Source organism: Desmodus rotundus, chromosome 5 (genome assembly GCF_022682495.2).
Source record: "Desmodus rotundus isolate HL8 chromosome 5, HLdesRot8A.1, whole genome shotgun sequence".
NCBI classification, from domain to species: Eukaryota; Metazoa; Chordata; class Mammalia; order Chiroptera; family Phyllostomidae; genus Desmodus; species Desmodus rotundus.
In genome coordinates this window covers 13,683,830-13,703,326 of record NC_071391.1, presented here as the reverse complement: position 1 = coordinate 13,703,326, position 19,497 = coordinate 13,683,830, and the positions used below count along the sequence as shown (strand labels likewise).

The 19,497-nt window shown below is 56.9% G+C and overlaps 1 protein-coding gene across 6 annotated transcripts in view; it reads left to right on the top strand.

The window, feature by feature from the left end:
- Positions 1-691: 691 nt before the first annotated feature.
- Positions 692-19,497, top strand: part of DGKZ (diacylglycerol kinase zeta) — a 40,904-nt gene continuing 22,098 nt past the window's right edge. For 2 of the 6 annotated variants that reach the window (XM_053925341.2, XM_053925339.2), the window contains exon 1: positions 12,503-12,872. In XM_053925341.2, coding sequence (XP_053781316.1) covers positions 12,712-12,872 — 161 coding nt within the window. In that variant the 5' untranslated portion in view covers positions 12,503-12,711. Of the gene's footprint in view, positions 1,282-10,138; positions 10,460-12,502; positions 12,873-19,497 lie in introns of those variants that run through there. The other 4 variants (XM_053925337.2, XM_053925336.2, XM_053925338.2 and 1 more) reach the window with 4 other exon arrangements.

The window sequence follows — 19,497 nt, the reverse complement described above, 5'->3', positions numbered from 1 at the left end:
GCAGGTGCAAGAAAAGCTGGGGGTCAAAGACAGACTCCCATCAGCTTCTCCTAGCCCAGGAGGTTGATTCAACCTTCCAAGAGAGACCCCGGCCCGGAGGCCTCAGCGGGGCAGGTCGTCGGAGGCAGCCAGGCCTTGAGAGGGGATGCGGGCTCCAGGGTCTGGACGCTCACCCCACCCCCACTCCTACCCCACCCCAGCCGAGTCCCTCTCCCGGCAGGGTCCAGAAGAACTCTAGGCTTAAAGGCAGTATTACCGGCGATCGGGTCCATCTCCAAATGCAAGGCATCCCTGAGTAGGCTCCCCTTCCCCAAATGGACCTGGGCCTCTAAATTCCGATGGCGCAGACGGGGTTAAAGCCCTCTCCTGTCTCCGCCCCCGCGCCCCTCCACCTGCCCGCCGCTGCAAACGCCGAGGCCGGAAAGCGCGGGACGAGGGAGGGGGTGGGTATCACAGGCTCTGAGTGACGGGCGGGAGGTGATTGGCAGCTGCCGAGCGGCAGAATACCGGGGGCGGGGGGAGGGGGGCAGGAATGGTCTCCCGCGGGCGCCCTGCACCCCCAGCCTCGCGCCTGCGGCAGTGTTCGTACCCACCGCGGGCTGGGCCGGGCTCGCTCCTTCCTGGCCCGGAGCCGGGCTGGCTGGGCGGGGCAGCGCCCTCCCCGCCCCCGGACCCCGCGGGCCTGCGAGTGTCTCTAAGGTGACACTCCGGCGCTTGGCAGAGGCGGCGGCTGCAGGAGCGATCTCGCCGCCCCGGCTCCCGCTGCGCTCCAGCTCCCGCTCCGGCTCCAGCCGTCCGGGGGGCGCCCCAGAGCGCACCACGCAGCACCCCGACACCCACCGAGGACCCCCTCCCCAGGCGCGGGAGGACCCCAGCCGCCTTTCCCAGGCCCCGCGCCCAGCATCTCGCTGCTCCCGTTGTCGTCGGAGCCCGGGCGTCGGGAGGGACGCGAGGGACCCAGCGCTCCCCTCTCGCCACGTTCGCTTCCCTGGGCCCAGGAGAAAGGGAGACGAACTTTAGCGGGGACCCGGAAAGGCCGCAGGAGCGGCGGGAAGAGGGCAGCCGCGGGATGGCCGAGGGGCCGGGCGGCGGAGGGCCCCGCGGGGACAGGGCTAGCGGCGGCCGGCCGGCGGAGGAGGAGGTGGTGCGGCGACGCTGCCGGCGGGGGGAGGAAGCCGAGGTCTCGCAGCTGTGGCCCGAGGGACCCCGGGGCACGACCCCAGGGGCCCCGGTGGAGGAGCGGTTCCGCCAGATGCACCTGCAAAAGCAAGTGTCTTACAGGTAAGAAGGGGGCAGAGGGGAGCGCGGCGCCCAGGACCCCCACACCCCCCGCCCCGTTTCAGTCGGCATTCGCTGAGCGCCAGCTGCTTGCTTGATGCCAAGGGCTGAGAGAGGACTACGAATGGGGGGTCTGCCCTCCGTGTGCAGGGGCGAGAGGGAGCTTCTGGGACCCCTTCTCTGGATGAACAGTGAAAGCCCTATTCATCCAACGTGGAATTACTGGTGCCGACTGTGTGCCAGGCACTGTACCGGGCAGTGAGGGGACGCCAACCAAGACATGATCCTTACAAACCGTTGTCTGCTGGGGCCAGCTGGGACACACTCCCTGGCCCTTCTTCTGCGAGAAAGAGGGACCCCTTATTCATTCAATAGGCCTTACCTGAGCTTTCCTGTGGGCTGACCCTGTGCTAGGCGCTGGCTTTAGGAGTGACTGAGTTGCCCTCTACCACCACAGCTAAGACCCTGCTGCCTAGAGATGGAAAAGGAACCCCCTCCTGGACTCCTTGGCCCCAGCAGGCCGTCACTGGCATCCTCCGTGGCAGACTGAACCTCAAACCCCCAACCTTAAGACATCATCTTAATTAAATGGTCTTCTGCCTATGAAAGATTCCCAGCCTCCCTGCCCTGCCACCTCTGCCTGGGGGTTCCCTAGAGGAATCAGCCAGGATGGGCCCGGAAGTCACTTTTATGACCTGGGAGGGGATGAGGGAGGGCTGCCTCTCACACAAGGGTGGGTAACTTTGTTCCATAGACAGGGCATCTGTGGAGGGGGTGGAAGGCAAGGCAGAGGTAGCCCTTACCTTCCCCCTCCTCTCTCAGACCTCAGCTTCAACTTGGACTTGCTGCCCCTGTAAAGGTCCTGGCCCAGAGTGACCTCCTTTAGAGGGTCCAGCAGGGACATTGAGGCATCTGCAGTCCTTGACACCATCAGCCTGGTTAGAGAGGATAATTCTCCTGTCTGTTTACAACCAAGAGGACTTGGGGAGCATCTGAGGCTGCCTGCTTCTCCCTGGGACTTCTGGGAAGGTGTTTCATAAAACCAACCCAGCCCTGAGAGCTCGAAGGGCCTTTATGTTCTTAATGGCTCTGAAGTCATCGGGCCTCCATCACTTGGGGGAAGATGGGGAAGAAGGGGGGGCGCTTCACCATCACAAAGTGAGATGCTCAGAATAAATGGGAAATAGCTTAGGTTCCCATGGGCCCTGCCTTCACTTTTGGGGGTACCTAAGGAATCAGAGGTGCACTGAGCTCCATTACCAAGTTCTCCCAGAGCACCATGCGGGGAGGAGAGCATTATCTGCCTCATGCCTTCTGGCTGCAGATAGAAGAGCCCTTGAGAGTCCCCTGGGGGAGGACAGAGTGCACAGGCGACCGACTGACGGGAGGTGGGGCAAAGAACATAGAATCCTGGAAGAAATATTAGTCTGGGAATCAGGAGAGCTGGCTTGAATTCTCACTTCTGCCAGGGACTCACTGAGTATGCTCAAGCTAGACAGTATCTCTCTGGACCTCAGGTCTTCACCTGTACCATACGGGGTAGCCCTCGGATTTTTTTCCTTGGCTGTGGGTCAGGGACAAATAGTATCTAAAGCTGGAAAGGAGGCCAGAGTGGGGTAGAGCCTTAGAGGGTGAGGAGCAAAGAAAAACTACAAAGCCAAGAGGGAAGAGGCTACACACACACACAGAAGCAGCTGCAAGGCTGGGACTCCCAGGGTGGTCCCTGAATGGAGGGCCTTCCACAGCCCAAACTAGAGCCTCTAGTCACTAAGAACAGAGGGTGACCAAGCTGTGGCTCCTCTCTGGCTGCGAAGGTATCCAGAGACCTCTGAGTCACCTGTGTGAGGCCTGCAGAAGATAGCGCCAGGACGGGCTCCAGCCGCCACCCCCGGGGCCAATCAGGAAAGGCCCCTCCTCACACCCAGGTTAGGCCAGGAGCCCAGGCTTAGGACCAGAGCCAGACTAGACAAGGCAGCAAGGCAAGGAGAGAGGGCCCTGGGGAGGGGGCAGAAAAACTCCGTGAAGGAGGCAGCAGCCCTGGGCTCTCAAAAACCCTCCCAGGCCCAGGGAACGAACTGTGCTATCTGGCCAAGCCCTCCCACGAGGCTGCGGCTCTGAGTGGGCTGACGACCGTTGCAAGCTCTCCTCGCCCAGGCCGCCCAGGGCTGGCAAGAGCTCAGGCCCACAGTGGCCCTCTTCACATCCTCCGCTTGCCACAGTTCCAAGCCGCTCTGGCTCACAGCTGAACCTCCCACCCCGCTGTGAGTTGCTAAGAAAAGCAGTTGAAAGCCCTTCACACAGAGAAAAGGGACCAAAATGCGGGGGCAAAAAATATCTGAGGGCGAGGGGCGGACGGGGAAACAGGATCGAGGCCTGGCTGCCTCTGAGGTAGGTGCGGACGGGCTTGTCAGCAGGACAGTAGAAGATTTTAGGGATGTGGGGAGTTACTGGAAAATAAGTTCCCTTTACCCCCCAGCCTGACAGCTGCTTTATGCGAAGGGAGAGATGGCAGATTTGCGCCAGTAGAAACTCTTGCAGGGGGCGGGGAAGGGGCGGACATCTTCCATCTGCCTCTGGGTGTGAGGAAAGGTGTCTCCCACACATTGGAGGAAGTTCTAAAGTGTCAAGGTTGGGCTCGAGACCACTGGAGAGCGGTGTCCAGCCTGGAAAAAGCCAGAGGGGTTCAAGGGACACGGGGTTTGGTCTGAAAGGACCAGTCAGAGATGCAGAGCTTGGGTTCCCTAACCAGATCACCTGGGGGATTTCTTTTCAAATAATTTCTCAAGCCCCATCCCTGCAGATCCCAATGTAGGTGGTCTAGGGCTGAGCCTGGGCATCTCAACTTTAACAACCTCTCCAGGGTAATTCTGATAATCAGGCTGATTTGGAAACCACCGGTTTCCCCTGTGAAGAAGCTGAACCATTGGGGTGTGGCTGGCAGGGCGTTTCCCTGTGCTGGAGGAGGCTGTGTGGCCCCAGCGGGGCCTTGAGGGAAAACCAGCACCTTTGTCTGGAGTTCTGGCCCTGGGCCCCGCACCGTATGGCACAGAAGTATGGGGCACAGTCCCTTCCCTTGAAGGGACTCACCCTACAAAAGTAGGACTCATCACAGGGCCAGACAGTAAGGAGTTTAGGCTTTGCAGGTGACATGCTCTCTGTCACTCTGCTCTGCCATTGTAGCACAGAAGCAGCCATGGACAATATGTAAACGAAGGAGCATGGCCAGGTTCCAGCAAAACTTTATTTATAGACACTGAACTTTAAATTTCATGTCATTGCCACTGTCACAAATATTATTCTTTTGTGCTTTTTTCCGACCATTTAAAATTGTAAAAACCATTCTTAGCTCACATCCCTACAAAAACAGGCAGCAGACTGCCTGTGGCCGTGAGGCAGAGTTTGCCAACCCCTGATCCGGTAGATGGGACAGGATAAGCCCAGGGAAAGACAGCTGGCACTGGCACTGGGAATCCACCTGGGCATTGGGCAAACAGCACATGCATTTTACCGAGAGAGGCAGTGCAATGCACAGGCTTTCAGGCTTCAAGGTCAGAGAGACCTGGGTTCAAATTCCAGCCCTGCCCCTTCCTAGCTGGATAAGCCACTTTCACCCCTGACCCTGTTTCCTCATATGGAAAATGGGGACACTAATACCCACACAAAAGGGTGGCTGGGGAGATCAGCAAGATAAGTGATGTAAAATTCCTGACTCATAGCAGGGCTGAGACACAAGTTAGAAGATCCTTTGCGCCCCACCCCCATGGTAGACCTCCTTGTGGGTCTGGGGGTCCAGCAAGGCCCCTGAAGGAGATTGGCCCCGAGCGATGGGTGATGGTGAGACCTGGGGGTGGCAGAGCTTCGTGGAGACTTACAGCAGGGACTGGGCCTGTGTGCATGCCTCAGCCTGCAGTCCTCCCCTGCCCCCTCCACCCCCACAGAGGAGCTGGGGGGGAAGCAGCTGGGGGAGACACCTGGCAGGGGAGAGTGCCCCCTGCTGCAGACTCTTGGCAGCAGGCATACAACTCCTCCAGGGAGGGGCACCTGATCCAACTCTCCCTGCTGCTATTTACCAGGAGCTAAAAATAACCCAAGAGTGACAGGGAGATGGGGCCGATTTGTAATTTAAATAGCAACAGGATAAAGCAAGGAGCTGCAAGAGATCACATTCTGTCCTGAATTAAAAATGCAAAAACCGGGGGCAGAGAGCTGAAGTGGAGAGGAGGAGGGGGCCCCAAGGCCAGAGGAAGTCGGAAACTGGGGGTCTATCTATTTTCCTTTCTTTGGGAAGGGCGGGGCCCAGGCCCAGCCTGGAACTCCTTCTTCCCCGCAGGGACCTGAGATTCTTGCTGACAAGTGAGTCAAAGGCCACTCAGGGCAGTGCCCGGAAGTGGGGCCAGCCCCGTCCTGAAGGAAGCAGTGAGGGATTAGGATCCCAGGGAGAGGATGTTATCCCATCCTATTTTGACACAGGGTGCTTGGGACCTGCCCCCCACCCCCAGCAGCCCATGCTCCCCACCACCCACACAAGGGCAGGCACACGCCGTGTGGGCATTTCGAGGGCAGCTGGGAGGACTAAAGGCATTTGAACAGGTTCTCTGGTGTGCTGCTGAGAACGTGGCCCTTGGGCCAGACAACAGGGAGCCTGGGTTGGAATCTTGTTTTCACCTCGGTGCAGTTTCAGAGCAGAGCATTCGGAGAAGCTCCTCAGGGGCCCAGGTCCCAAGGACATGGGTTAGCACAGGCTGGGGGAGACCTCTCTTCAAAAACTCCCAAAGGGGTTGAGGGGAAGGCATTGGAACTAAATATGGCTTCTGCTGGGCTCCACTGTGCCTGACCTACAGATGCTCTGAAGCTACAGATGTTTGGGGAAGGAAAACTAAGCGGGGTGCATAGAGTAGGTGGGGATTTGAGGGCCCCTGGGCAGCGTCTTACAGATAAGAAACTGAGCCTCAGAGAAGTTAAGCAATTTTCCAAGGTCGCACAGCCACTAACTGGTAGAGCCAGGATCCAGACTCAGGGGGGTTTCATTCCACAGCCCTTTTTACTTTTAAAAGTCTGGAGTTTCTTGCTTAAGGGTCTTTTCTTTGGCTCTGTCCTAAGTGCACATATTCCTGGGAGGGATACTAGGACAGGGGGTGCAGCAGCTGAAAGGTGGCTCTGCTTGCTGTCGGGGTCCAGGAGCTGCAGCCGGGGGGGGGGGGGGGGGGGGGGTGTTGGAAGGTGGGCGGCCAAGGGCTTGGGCTACAGACCAGTATGGGGTCAAAAGGAGGCCCTTTAGGGCACACCCCGCTGACCCAGAGTGAGGGGAGAGCCCTTCAGACTCCTCTCACCTCCAACCCGGGGACCTGGGAGGTGCCAAAGGACAGTCTCTGAGAGAGAGCATGGTGATTTGAGGGTCCACCTCTGACTGCTGAGCTCCCACAGCTCTCTTGCCCCAGAGGGAGAGGGTCTCAAGCCCCTCCTCCAGATTTCCTCCTGCTCGTGACTTTAATGAGGCTACGCAGAAGGAGCCTAATCAAATTTCCTTCAGTCTCCAGCTAGTGGCACCTGCAGTCCAACTCAGGGACCTCTGTCTCCTGTGTTGGGGGTGGGGGCAGTGCCAGAGGCCCCGCCCCTGGGCCCAGCTGGCAATCAGCTGGGGCTCTTGGGCTCAGGATTGCTTCCAAGGGCTTCAGCAGGCACCGGGATCACAGGCTTAGCTTCTGGGAAGGAACTTAGACTCAAAAACTCCCCCATGTCTCCCCACAGCCATTCATGCCGACAGGAAGCCAGTTCCCGTCCCTCTGCTCAGCTTGTTGGACACCTATGTTCAGCTCGATTCAACTTCCATAGGAAGTTACTAAGCGTACCCTTGCCCCTGGTACAGAGCTAGGAGTGACAGACGGTTCAGGAATCCTGTAAGGAGACAAGACTAATGTGCACAAAAGGTCACCTGACACAGGGCTGTTGTTGGGAACACACGTGAGAGTCAGGGATGAATCAGTGGGGTGGGGGTGCTGGCTCTGGAGCAGCATCTGACTCTTAGTAAGTATTTATAAAATACTGTCAAACAAATGAATGAGCGAAAACCTAGAGATCAAGGAAGTTTATTCAGATAAAACTGTCAGAGCCAAACGAGACCTTTAAAATCATCTGGTTCATCATCCAGCCCTGGATGTTAAGTGACGTGCCCGGGCACACAGGAAGGGCTGGAGTTTGAACCAGTGGACCCTGGTCTGGGCCTCTCTTCACCTTCCCACTTTTGCTTGATAGGCTGGGGTTTTGAAGGATGGAGGTTTTGACTGGTCAAACGTTATGAGCCGACAGGGCGAGGAAGCAGCAGAGGCAGAATGCCATGGCAAGGGTGAGGGCGCATGTTAAAGGAAGTGTGAAAAAAGAGGGAAGAAATGTTAACTGAACACCTACTGTGAGGTGGGCACCAGCCTGGTGTGAGCAGAGGAAAATCTCTTTCCGCAGGGAAAGCCTGAACAAAGAGGCAAAAAAGAAAGGAACCAGAACATAAGGAGCCTTGAAGGTCAGGCCAAGGAGGCCAGCTTGGCTGGTTTTGAGAGCGGAGGCTGTCCAGATCCTGGTGTGAGTGTTCGGTGCCCTGGTACATTTCTTTTCCCCAGCTCCCACTTAATCATCCAGGCCACAGAAAGTAGAACACCTCACCCTCTGGGGCCTCAACAAAGCCCAGAATAATTTTCTCACCTAGATTCTTCTTCCTGTGTGTATCTGGGTGGATTCTGAGGGGTCCCCAGCTCCCCAATGCTGGCACATGTTATCCTAGGAACTGCCAAGGGCATCTGCCCCAGCCCTGTGTACCTGTCCCTCCCAGCCTTGCCCTTCCCTTCCCCCCAACCTGGAAAGTATCGACAGCTTCGAGGAGGACAAGCCCGAGAGGACCCTGGTCCCGCAGTCAGGAGGACTGCTCTGCCTCCAAGAGCCTCCAGCCCGCCCGCTTCCCCTCCAGGAGCCGCATTTCCTGCTCTCTGCTGCTCGCTCCAGAGCTGCCAGAAGCTGCAGCTGGAAAACAAGCCCAGCCCCATTTCCTCTGTTTAACTGCTCGAGCTACTTGCAGAATCCTTGGGAGAGGAGCACAGGGCCTTGCAAGTCTTCTAGAATAGTCCTTGGCCTGGCTGGCAGAGTTTCTGATGGGCCACAGTATACAGGTCCCACCCTGAGGGATTCAGAGATGATGGGCTGGAAGGGAAAGCGGGTGCTGGAAAAGCAGGTGCTAAGCCTCAGGGGCATCACTTGGCCATGTCCCCAACCCTAGAGGGGCAATTGAATGTCTTATTAAAGGGCACAGATTCTTACGTCTACCAGTTATCAGTTGGGTGACCTTGGAAAAACGAGCTTAACAGTCTGTACCTCAGTGTCCCCAGATGTAAAAGGAAAATAACAGGACCTGTCTCTTAAGGTCATTATAAGGACCCAAAGGTTTCTGGTACAGAAGTGTCCAAGAAATATTAGCTCTTGTTCTATCAGTACTGAGTACTAATTATTCATGGTATAGCCCGATTTATTAAACAAATATTTACTGAGAAATACGATATTCCAGTCACGAGGGACACAAAGGTGATCGCAGCACCAGATGGAGGTTTCTGAGGGCCGGGATGGTGTTGCGTGCCCTCCCACGTCTGCAGGTGCCGCGGCACAAACGTTTGTTGAGCTGAACTGACACCGTTTCTGTCCTCGAGAAATTTACAGCTTTCCTGGGGTAGCAAACACATACAGATCTACAAAAAACAAACTAATTATAGAGCAGTGTGATTAAAGAGTGCTGGGAGAAGGTACGACTCCATCCCAGAAACAACCCTGATAACAAAGAGTAAGTGTGTGCCTTACTATATACGTATTAACCCTTCCTGGTGGCCCCAGAGCCCAGCACAGTGAGGTAGCTTTGCAAACACATCAAGTACATTCCTTCCTCAGGACCTCGAATGCCGTGCTCCGGGGCAGTTACGTCATTTGCTCTTGATTCACTCCTGTCTGTTCTCCAGGTCACCTCCTCAGAGAGGCTTTCCCAATCCCCCTACCAAAGTGGCACCCCCCCATCATTCTCTTCCACCTTCATTTTGGCCTCATTTGTTCTCTATAACACATCCCATTTACCTGACATTATTTCATATACTATTTGCTTCCTAGATGTCTTCCCACTAGAATCTAAGCTCTATAGTTACATCCCTGCTTCTGTGCTCACTGCTATGTAGTCTGACACGGCGCCTGATGCATAGACGGCACTCAGTAAATAGTTACAGAATGAATTCACTTTATAAACCCCTTCACCTCTTATTAAAACCCTCATAAAATGCCATGAGGTCAATTATTACTCTCGCCCTCCTTCCATCTGACAGATATGAAAACTGAGGCTTCAGAAAAGCTCCCTGACACACGTATTCACAGGTTTATCTGTTTAGTTTACTTCCTTCCTACCTTACTCCAGAAAGGTTTAAGGTGGACTCAGAAATGTAAACCTCTCTGACCTGACCCAGGTCACACAGTTGGTAAGTGGCAGAAACATGATTGGCCCACATCTTCTAGCTCCATTCTGGTTCCTCTTTCTGCTCTGCCCCTGTCCCATGCGACTGGCCCTTGTTAGATGCTGTGCCGCTCACAGAGGTGTGAAGGAGAGAGAGCTGTGGGTGTGCTGAGCACCGCCCCCCAGCACACCCGGTAGTTGTGATGAAGCGGGAGACCTCAGCAGGACCAAGAGGTGAAAATCCAAGAGGTGAAGTGGAGAGGAAGGCCAGCCTGAGGCTGAGGTTCAAATTCCAGCCTGGGCAGGTCTGGTGGCTGCCTAGCAGCCTCCGATTCTTGAGGCTGTCTCCTGGCTGCTGGGCTGGGCTTGTCCTCACCTGCCTCTTGCTCTCCCGCGCAGCTCCTCTTCCAGCCAGCCTCCTGCCCCAGCCAGCGGAAGGCGCCTGCCAGGTCCCTGGTCCTCTGCTGGGGCAGTCAGCTGGCCTCTCGCAGGGCCCCCGGTCAGGAAGTGCCAAAAGAGGAAGAGAGTCGCCGGCAGGATGAGCGTACTGGGGGCCGGCCACAGTACCCCGGGAGGCTGCGATGAGGCCACAGCTCTGGGCCCCGCGGAAGCACTGGGGACAGAAGAAGGGGAAAGGCCAGGGGCATTGAGGCAGATGTGGCGCTACCGCTCCTGGGACGTGCCACAGATCCCAGCCGCGACCCCCCAGACACAGTAGGTACTCAGGGTGGCCCGGGAATGGGCACCTCCAGCCCTCTATGAGTCTTTTATCTGGGATGGAGCTTATGGCAGAAGCGGGGTCACCCACCCCGCTCGTTGTCCGGCAGCTCTGCAGAGGTTCAGGAAAAGCAAGGGGGTTCTCAGAAGGATGAGGGGAACTCTGATGTCTGAATTGCTGGGGGGCGGTGTGGTGGAGGGCTGAGTTCGCAGGAGGCTTAAGTGTTGAAGGCGTGCTCAGCAGGGGGATCTGGGAAGAGAAGTCCCCACAGGAATAAGGCAGTCGATGCTATGAGGCGTCGTGCAAACTCAGTGGGGTCTTCAGCTGTTTCTGGTCTCCTCCCTCAGAATTTGGTGTCAGAACCATCGGAAAAGTTTTCCAAAGGGGCCCATGCACCGCAGGAGGACAGCATGAGGCTCACTTGGTGATTTCACTGTCCTGGCCATCCTGGCACCTGAGGCTAGCTGGTGGGCTGGTATCCCACCTCCCTGTTCAGACCTCCAGGCCCACAGGAAACTTTAAGGAAGCTGGAAGAAGGTTCTAAGCTTCTGAGTGCTGGCTATTTTTCAAAACCGCAGGCTTTCCCAAAGGTCACAGCTCCCAGCATTGTCTATATGTGGCTGCCTGAGGCTGGAAAATGGGCAGCCAGTACCCCAGAGGAAAGGGTAAAAGTGAAGGTGACACAGGATGTGGCTTTGCAGACAGGAGCACGAACAGAAACAGCGGGCACCTGACGTGGGCATCAGGGTGGCAGGGTTTGGGAGGAGGAAGACTATGCTCTCCAGCTTCCTGGCCTCCCTTTGTCATCCCTGCTGAGGCTACTGGAGCTGCCGAGCTGCTGGTTCCCCAGCACCTGTGCTGTGCTGCCTTGGTTCCTCATCTTTGTTTGTTTATTTTTTAAAATGGATGTTAGAGCAAGAGAGAGGAGCATCAATTTGTTGTTCCACTTATTCATGCGTTCATTGGTTGATTCCTACATGTGCCCCCTGACCCAGGATCAAACCTGCAACCTTGGTGCACTGTGGCAATGCTCTAACTGACTGAGCCACCCAGCCAGGGCTTCTTCATCTTTAGAAGGGACAAACCTCACTATCTAGGGGTGTTTGTGTGTGTGTCTGAGAGGCCTATTTCCGGTGGGCAATGTGTGTGTAAGAGAGATGTGGCAATGTGTAACCGTTGTCCTGGGGGTGTTTGTGCACAGGAGAAAGGTGTGCATGTTCTATGTGGGTGTGTATGTTGGTGAATAAGAGTGTGGTCCTTATGCATGTGTTTTGATGAGTGTGTAAAAGGTGTGCAGGTGATTCCTATAATGTAAGAGATCTACAGGTTTTGTTGGACATTGTCTTGGGAAAATGCTATTTGTTAGGAGTGTGCAAAAGGGTTAGAAGCAACTGTGAATAGCTGTGGAAAGGTGAGTTTGTGTGAGAAAAGTGTGTGTTCTTTGTTAGAGTGTGCGAGGGTCACTTTGGTGTAACGTTGGTCCTGGTATACACTTCTGAGTGTGAGGCTGGAATTGGAAGTGTTAGTTTGAGTAGTGAGTGAACGTAATTGTCGTGTTTGTTGGAAAGCGCTGTGCGACTTTTGTTCCCTTGGGTGTGATTTGGGAGAGCCAAGGGGGTAAGGGCGGAGATCGTGTGAGTGGCTGTGAGCCAGTAACTGGGTGTTCGAGAGAGGGGTCTATTCCTTGTGGCTGTGGGGGGGGAGGAGGTGACAGTCACCCTCAAGGGTGTTCACTAGCGATCGGGTAGGTTGTTGCTGGGGGAGGGGGGTTAAGGGGAGGAAAGTATTATATGTGTCCGGGTGGGCGCAGTGCGTCTGTGTCAGGGAGAAGATTCTGTGGGATACCCGCGGACCAGCCGAAGGTTTGGGGGCGGGGCCTCGATTATCCCGCCCTAGGCCCCGCCCCCTCGGAGGGGCCGAGGAGGGTTGCTGAGCGGCCGGCGGCCAGCAGAGGGCGCCGCGGGTGGGTGCCGCCGCGCAACCGAGGGGGCGTGCTCGGCGGCGGGCAGGCAGCAGCCCGGCCAGCTATGCGGGGTCCTGCGGCCGCGGCTGGCGGCACTTCCTGGAGCGGCGGCGGCCGCTTCCCCGGCACCTGGGTGTGGGGCGCGGGGGCGCGCGGCGCGGGGCGGGCAGAGCGAGCGCGCGCCATGCCCGCGGCGGGCGGCGCGGAGCCGGCGTGTTGAGCCCCGGCCGCCGGCCCGGCATGGACGTCTCCCGCGGACCCGCCGCCGGCCGGGGCTAGGGCCGGATGGAGCCGCGGGACTGCAGCCCCGAGGCCCGGAGCAGCGACTCCGAGTCGGCCTCCGCCTCGTCCAGCGGCTCCGAGCGCGACACCTGTCCCGAGCCGGACAAGACGCCGCGGCGCCTCAGCAAGCGGCGCTTCCCAGGGCTGCGGCTCTTCGGGCATAGGTGAGCGGGGCGGCGGCGGGGAGGGCACCGCAGCACCGGGCGGATACTGCGCCTGACATCGGGAGGCATTCCCCGGCCACTTAGTGCTGACACTGAGTGGAGGTCTCTGCCGGGCACTGGCGGTATGGGCTGTCTTGGCGTGGGTTCCGCGTGGGGGTCATCCTCCAGCGTCCTGGCACTGGCACCGAGTGGGGATCATTCCCTGGCACCGGCAACTTAGCGCGCCTCCTTCGTGGTACCAAGGCAGGGTCAGCTTCCAACTCTCCAGCAGGGAGGCAGGATCACCTCAACCCCCTGCCACCAGCAGGTAGGACCCCAGGACTGGTCACTCACCCCTTCTTGGCACTGATAGAACAGGGTCCCCTCTGAGCCTCCTGGCCCCGGTGAGGTGGGGGATCTGGCCGCTCCCCTGGACCTCAGGGGGGGCCCGTTGCCTACCACCACGTCGTGACATCTGTAGAACATGGCCTTGCTGATACTGATAGGGCACACGCCTGTCCTGGAGCCCTGGTCACTGATTGAATCGCTCAACATTGTAAGCCTCTCCTTGGAGTTGGGGGTGCCTGGCCACCTGTTCTACTGTACTCTTAATTAGCAGAGAGACCCCACCCTCCATCTCTGCTAGGCATAGGGACCTCTCCCCCTACCTTTCAGTCCTTCCTTTCTGGAAAAGGGATGGGGTGGGCTGCAGTCTGGCATCTGTGCTGACTGTTAAGCTCCATCTTGCCCACCTCCCCTGCACACCAAATGTCACCATCTTGTGCCAGTAACAGGGCTTTGACCGAGACCCTGGTGAGGAACCGGGGGAGGGTGTGGAAAGAGTGAGTGCAGGCGGTTCGTGTCATGTGTGCCGAACTGTCTGGGAGCCGCTTCCTGCTGGTGCGGCCCTTGTGTAAGGTGAGGGAAGGTGGAGCCCCATGAGTACCCCACCTGGCTCCCTGGACTTTCTCCTGACTGCCCCCCTGCCCTCCATTGGCTGAGGAGCTTGCGGCCAATCAGCTAAGGACCCCAAAGCCAACTCATACTGGACTCTGACCGCTTGGAGTCTGCCCAAGGCCTCCCGCTCACTTTTCTTCAGTTGCCCGGGCTTCGTGGCATTTGGCCCCCATGAGCTTTACCCTGTCTCTTCCCAGGGTAGACTTTACCACCACGAACATGGGCATTCTTCTCCCGTTGTGCTGGTTGGCATCCCTGTAGTGCTGACCTATGCCCTCCACCCACCTCACCCTAGCCAGGGCCCTGCTCTTTGCACCTGCACTGTGTTGCCAAGCACGCCCACAGGCCTGGAGCCTCACACTGGCAGATGGAGCTCTGAGTGCTCTTGTGAAGCCATGGGGACTTCGGTGTCACATGAAATGGGGACGGGAGCAAAGCTTCCACTACCTCTTGTTTTGTCACCCAAAGCGCTGCAAGATGGAGCGAGCAGTTTACACCCAGCCCTGCAGGATGTAGCCTCCAGTGTTCACAGGCTTCAGACGGGGAGGGAGGGGCTCCGCCAGAGGCTTCCTGTCCCTGCCCACAGGGTACCAAGTCTTGGGCTTTACCGACCCAGGCTGTGCCCCTTCTGATGGGTACAGGCTTGTGGGTGTAGGGATCTCAGGCACATTCAGGAGAAAGAACAAGAAGCAAGAAAAACAACAAATACCTTTACGTAGTTCTCTAAAATAAGCGGGATAGGTGTTATTTCTCCATTTTTATAGATGAGAAAAATACAGACTCAAAAGCTGTAAGGAGTCTTCCCAGGGTCACGTAGAAAAGAGGCAGAGATAGAATTTGAACTCTAGTCTGACTCCAAAACCCACACCCCTTTTTCTATATCAGGTTCCCAAACGTCACAATGACCTAGGGACCTGTCGGAAATACAAATCCCTAGATCTTATCCTTGGCATATGTGACTGGAGGTGGGATGTGGACGTTTTTTTCACAGCTTCCCACATGTTTTTGATGTGCTACCAAGTTTGCGAACCACAGCTTACATCACTCTGGGGCTGCTAAGTGATCCAATAGGATGTTTAATGAGAAGAAGGCCTGAAGCACCTCCAGAAGCACGTAAGGAGTGCCTTCTGTGTGGTAGCCCTGTGCCGGGGCAGTGGAACATTCAGAAATGAATACATTTGGAAAACCCAGTGGAGTTGGGGAGGGGGCAGTGGAGGAAAAGAGTTTTCCCTGACAGGCCTGGGAACGCAGAGAATCACATGCCCACGGGGGCTGACCTCCCTTCGCTTTGATGGGGGCTGGGGGGCAAGGACAAGCATTTGGAACAGTGCGCCTGCCCTGGGCACTGCCTCTTTAATACTGTTTAGTTAGTCCTGCTACCTTTACTGGTTGCCAGTCTCAGGCAAAAGTCCCCAGTGCCCCAGCCGAACCCACCCCTCCATCTTTTCCCCAGGCTCCGTGCTCATTCCTAACCTGCTCTCACCTCCCGTCGGATGCCCACCTTCTGCCTTTCCCCCATCCTGCTCCCCTCCCCTCCCATGCACACCTCAAACCGTGGGGCTGAGGGGCATGCTGAGTGAGTAGACAGCGGCCAGAAGGAAGCCTCGAGGATGACATACCTTGGTGGTGGCCGCGGGATCGGTGTTGAGAAGTCTGCATCGGATCGAGGCTCAGTGGGGAAGTTCTCTGTATAACCAATTAGCACTCTCTGCTGCGGGCTTGGGAGGCGCAGTGGTGGCACCTGGGCAGCACAGTGTGTTTGCTCCCCTGGTCCAGTCGGGTAGAACAGTCTCTGAACAGCCTCTTTGGCATCTTTCTCAAGAGGCTTTTCCTTAAAGCCCACCTCAGCCCCTCACAACTGGCTTCACCTTCTTGAAACCTAGGGAGCAGCTTGCCCTGTCCCCTACTTGAGCCCAGTAAGACACAAAGCTGTCATGATGCTCCCCAGCTCCATCCCACGTCTCCTGTCCTTGCTGGGAACCACCAGCCCCCTCCCGGAAGAGGGGGTATGGGCCGTGCCCTAATCCCAGAGCATCTGGCTTTTCCTCCATGCTTACCTTTCACATTCTCTTGGCCTAAGGGGTGGTCAGTCCGAAGAGGAGGGACGTTGGCTCTGCCCCCTCCTTGTCCTCCAGAGCCCTGGAGCTGGAGGGAAGACGTGCTGATCCTTTGGCCTGGTCCTGGCAGCCTGATCCTGGGCAGGTCACACAGCTTGTGGATGAGCTGGTTTTGCCCCCAGGGCCATCAGAACTTCCCTGGTCCTTTAAACATCTAGACATAGGCGCCTCAGCCTGCAGAGTCTCTGGGAGCTGGCTCCCTGGCTCTGCCACCCCTGCCCTTCATTAGTGCTCAAAGTCATCCATTCCCCGAGGGCAGGAAATGCACCTGTAGAACGAGTTTGAAACAATAGGTCCCATTTAGAGGTGATGCCACATGGCCCCAAGTGGGCATGGTCCCCGAGTCCAGGCAGGCAGAGGGTGCCCCCCGGGCAGCCTGAGCAGAAGCAGTCCCAGGTTGGGTTGGTTTTGCAATGACTGAGAGGGGATGCCTCACACTCAGAGATGAGAATATCTGTCCATGGCGCCGGCATGTCTGGAGCAAAAGGAGCCTCTTTAGGTGGTTTGTCTTGCTCAGGCTTACACTGGGAGTGACCCAGGTGACCAAGGGAGGCAGGTGCAAGACAGAGAGTCCCTGGGATCCCACCAGTTTAGGAAGGAAAATGGGCCTCGGTGGCTGAGCCGAGTTCAGCTCACTCAGCCTGCTCCCTATGCCATGTCCTGTGCCAGGGCGGACCTGGCCAAGGTCAGGAACAGGGTAGGGTAGGACTGTCACAGTCTTCCTCTGCTGCCACACAGCTGCCAGTCTCTGGCTTACAGGTCCAGGAGGAGGAGGGCAACTCTTGCCATTTTCTCTCTGTGCCAGGCTCCAGAAAGGCCAGCTCTCAGATGCGAAGTCGCCCAGGACTCCCAGGTTGGCAAAGAGAGCACAAGAGTGGGTGTCTTCCCAGGCAAGGCAGAGGAAGGACTGAGTGACCCCAGTCAGAGAAAGGCTAGGCCCTGGGCAGCTGGAGGTGGGGAGCAGAAAGAAACAGGCCTGCCCTCCTTGGCTTCCTGGAGCCCTCTCCAGGATTCGCCAGTCACTACCCAAGCAGAAGAGGAGGTGAGTGGGCCTGCCTGCCCAGAGGCTTGGCGTGTGCTGGTCCCTAGGAGAAGCAGAGGTCTGATCCCTATACCCTCCTCACAACCACAAGACTTTCAAGGTCCAGAAGCTGATGGTGAACTTGCCTTGCAGTATCCTATAGCAACACAAGGGGGCAACAGCCACCATTGTGGGGAGGGCCGGGAAGGAGAGATTCTCCTTCCTGCTATCCACTAGCACCAAAGACTGGGTGGACCTTCAAACGTACAGACACGTCCTACTTGTGAGTTACCTGATACTCTGGCTACCAGGGTGGAGCCAATCAGAATGTGGCAAAAGGCAGGTTGAGCAGGAGCTTCCCTGTCACCTGGCCCAACCCCTCCTCCTCCCTGAAGATTGAGTCCCAGTGAGGTGGCCTTGACTGGGCCAAGGTCTCACAGCTGGCTAGGTTTATCCAGGACTCCATTGCCAGTCCCCTGACTCCAGGGTTATGTCAGTTTGTATCACGTCACAGGACCCCAAAGCCTTTCCTGCTTTCTGAGAAATCTTCATCTGGCAGGTTTTAACCTGCCCTCTGCCTCTCCTCCTGGAGGCTGCTACTGCCGCCTGAGCAATTCTCTAAGTCAGCGTGGGAGGGGACAGTGTGGATAAGAAGGGGGACCGCTACGCCTGCATCCAGGCTCACCAGCTCCCCTTGTTCCTGGGTGGGATTAGTGGGGGTGCACCCCGGAGTGGTACCAAGCACTCATTTTTTGCTCCCCTGGATTGCTTCCTCTGTGGCTCTCAGCATGGGGCCTGCATGGCAGTTTCAGCTGGGGAAAGGATAGGCCAGTGTAGTGACCATTTCCCTGGAGGGGCTATCATTCTGCCATCATTCCTTTCTGCCTCCTTCCTCAGCTGTGACTCCAGAGACAAGGTTAGGTGATGCAGAGCAGGTTTGAGTGAGACCAAGGGCCCTGTGGCCTGGTGCGGGGGGGGGGGGGGGGGGGCGGGGGGGACACACTCCCACCTTCCTCTACACACCCCTGCAACCAGGTGAGTGATGAGCCAGCGCATCTTTTTTTTAGCAAATAACAGTTGCCAGAAGCTTTGAAATCCAGTTTTGTGTAGTCCTCACAACAACCTTATAGTCAGTTGTTTTTATTCCCATTTTATGGAGGAGAAACCAAGGTCAGGGGCACGGCCAGGATCTTGCAGCTCTCCCTGGAGCCCAGACTCCAGGATGTGTTTGCAGCGCCAGGCTGCCCTGCTCACTAGCACTCTTTTCTTCCTTTTTAAAATTTTCTCATCCCAAGGTGGTGGGGCCTGGCAAAGGGTGTGAGGGCACATGAGACTGAGAGAATTTTGTCTTGTGTGGGAATGGAGTAACACCCATGCAGTGGTTTGCTCCTGGACCCTGAGGGAGAACTGCCACTGAGATCCTGACCTCCCGGGGAGCAGGGCTGGGCTCGGGGAGACCCTTGAGTAGAGACTAGTTGCCCTGTGGCTCCCTGGCTGGGTCTGCATGGTGTGGGGGCAGGGGGGGGGGGCATGTCTGTGACCTTTTCTCTTGCTTTCAAAGTACAGGAAGTGGAAGACCGAAGGGACGTGTTTCAAGGAGCCCCTGAGATCACCCTGGGGTCAGAGGGTGGCCTGCAGCCTAGGGAGAGGTGCTCAGGAGGGGAGCACAGGGCGCCTTGTCAGCACCCAGCGCCTCGTGGGGAGAGATCTGAAAAGAGAGCGTGGGCCCCAGAGCCCTCCCCCCCCCCCTTCCAGTGGCCTCCTCCCCCTTGCTCCTGGCAGAGCACCAGTTCAGAGCTCCCACGTAGAGGCCCTTCCCCTGCCCGTGCTGCAATCGCAGCACATGCCGAAATAGCTGTCTGGGAGCCTGGGCCTTCTCCGCCCACGCCCCAGCATCTCCTGGGTTAACAGCTTGCCTGTCTCTCCGCCCCCCTTCCCCAGCTTGCTGACATTTCACTGAGGTGGGGGCGGTTGTGAAAGGGGGCAAGCTGGTTCCTGCTCTCCAGCCCACACAGACACCCGGCTGATACAACCTGCCACCCACTCACCCTCCTCTGGAAGGCATCCTTTAGGGGGAGACCTTCCTTCCTGTCCCACGACATGGGGTTTCTACTAACAGTGTGAGGAATACACTCGGTTCCATGCCATCCGTGGGAGACCCACGGCAATCTCAGAGAGCTGTTCTTCCCCCAGATGTCTTTCTAAAAATTATTTTTAAATATTTTTAAAGCATTAAGTATTTTGCAATTAGAAAAGTATACAGAGTAGCCCTGACAGGTGTGGCTCAGTGGGTTGGGCATCATCCCACAGGCGGAAAGGTTGCCAGTTCGATTCCCTGCAAGGGCACATGCCAGGGTTGCAGGCCAGGTACCCAGTTGGGGACGTGCGAGAGGTCACTGATAAATGTGTCTTTCACACAATGATATTTCTCTGCCTCTCCTTCTCCCTCCCTTCCCCTCTTATAATAAATTAATAAAATCTTAAAAAATCCCAGAGTAATGTCACACCACCAGTTAGCTTGGTCAGAGCTTAACCACCATGCCATGTTCAC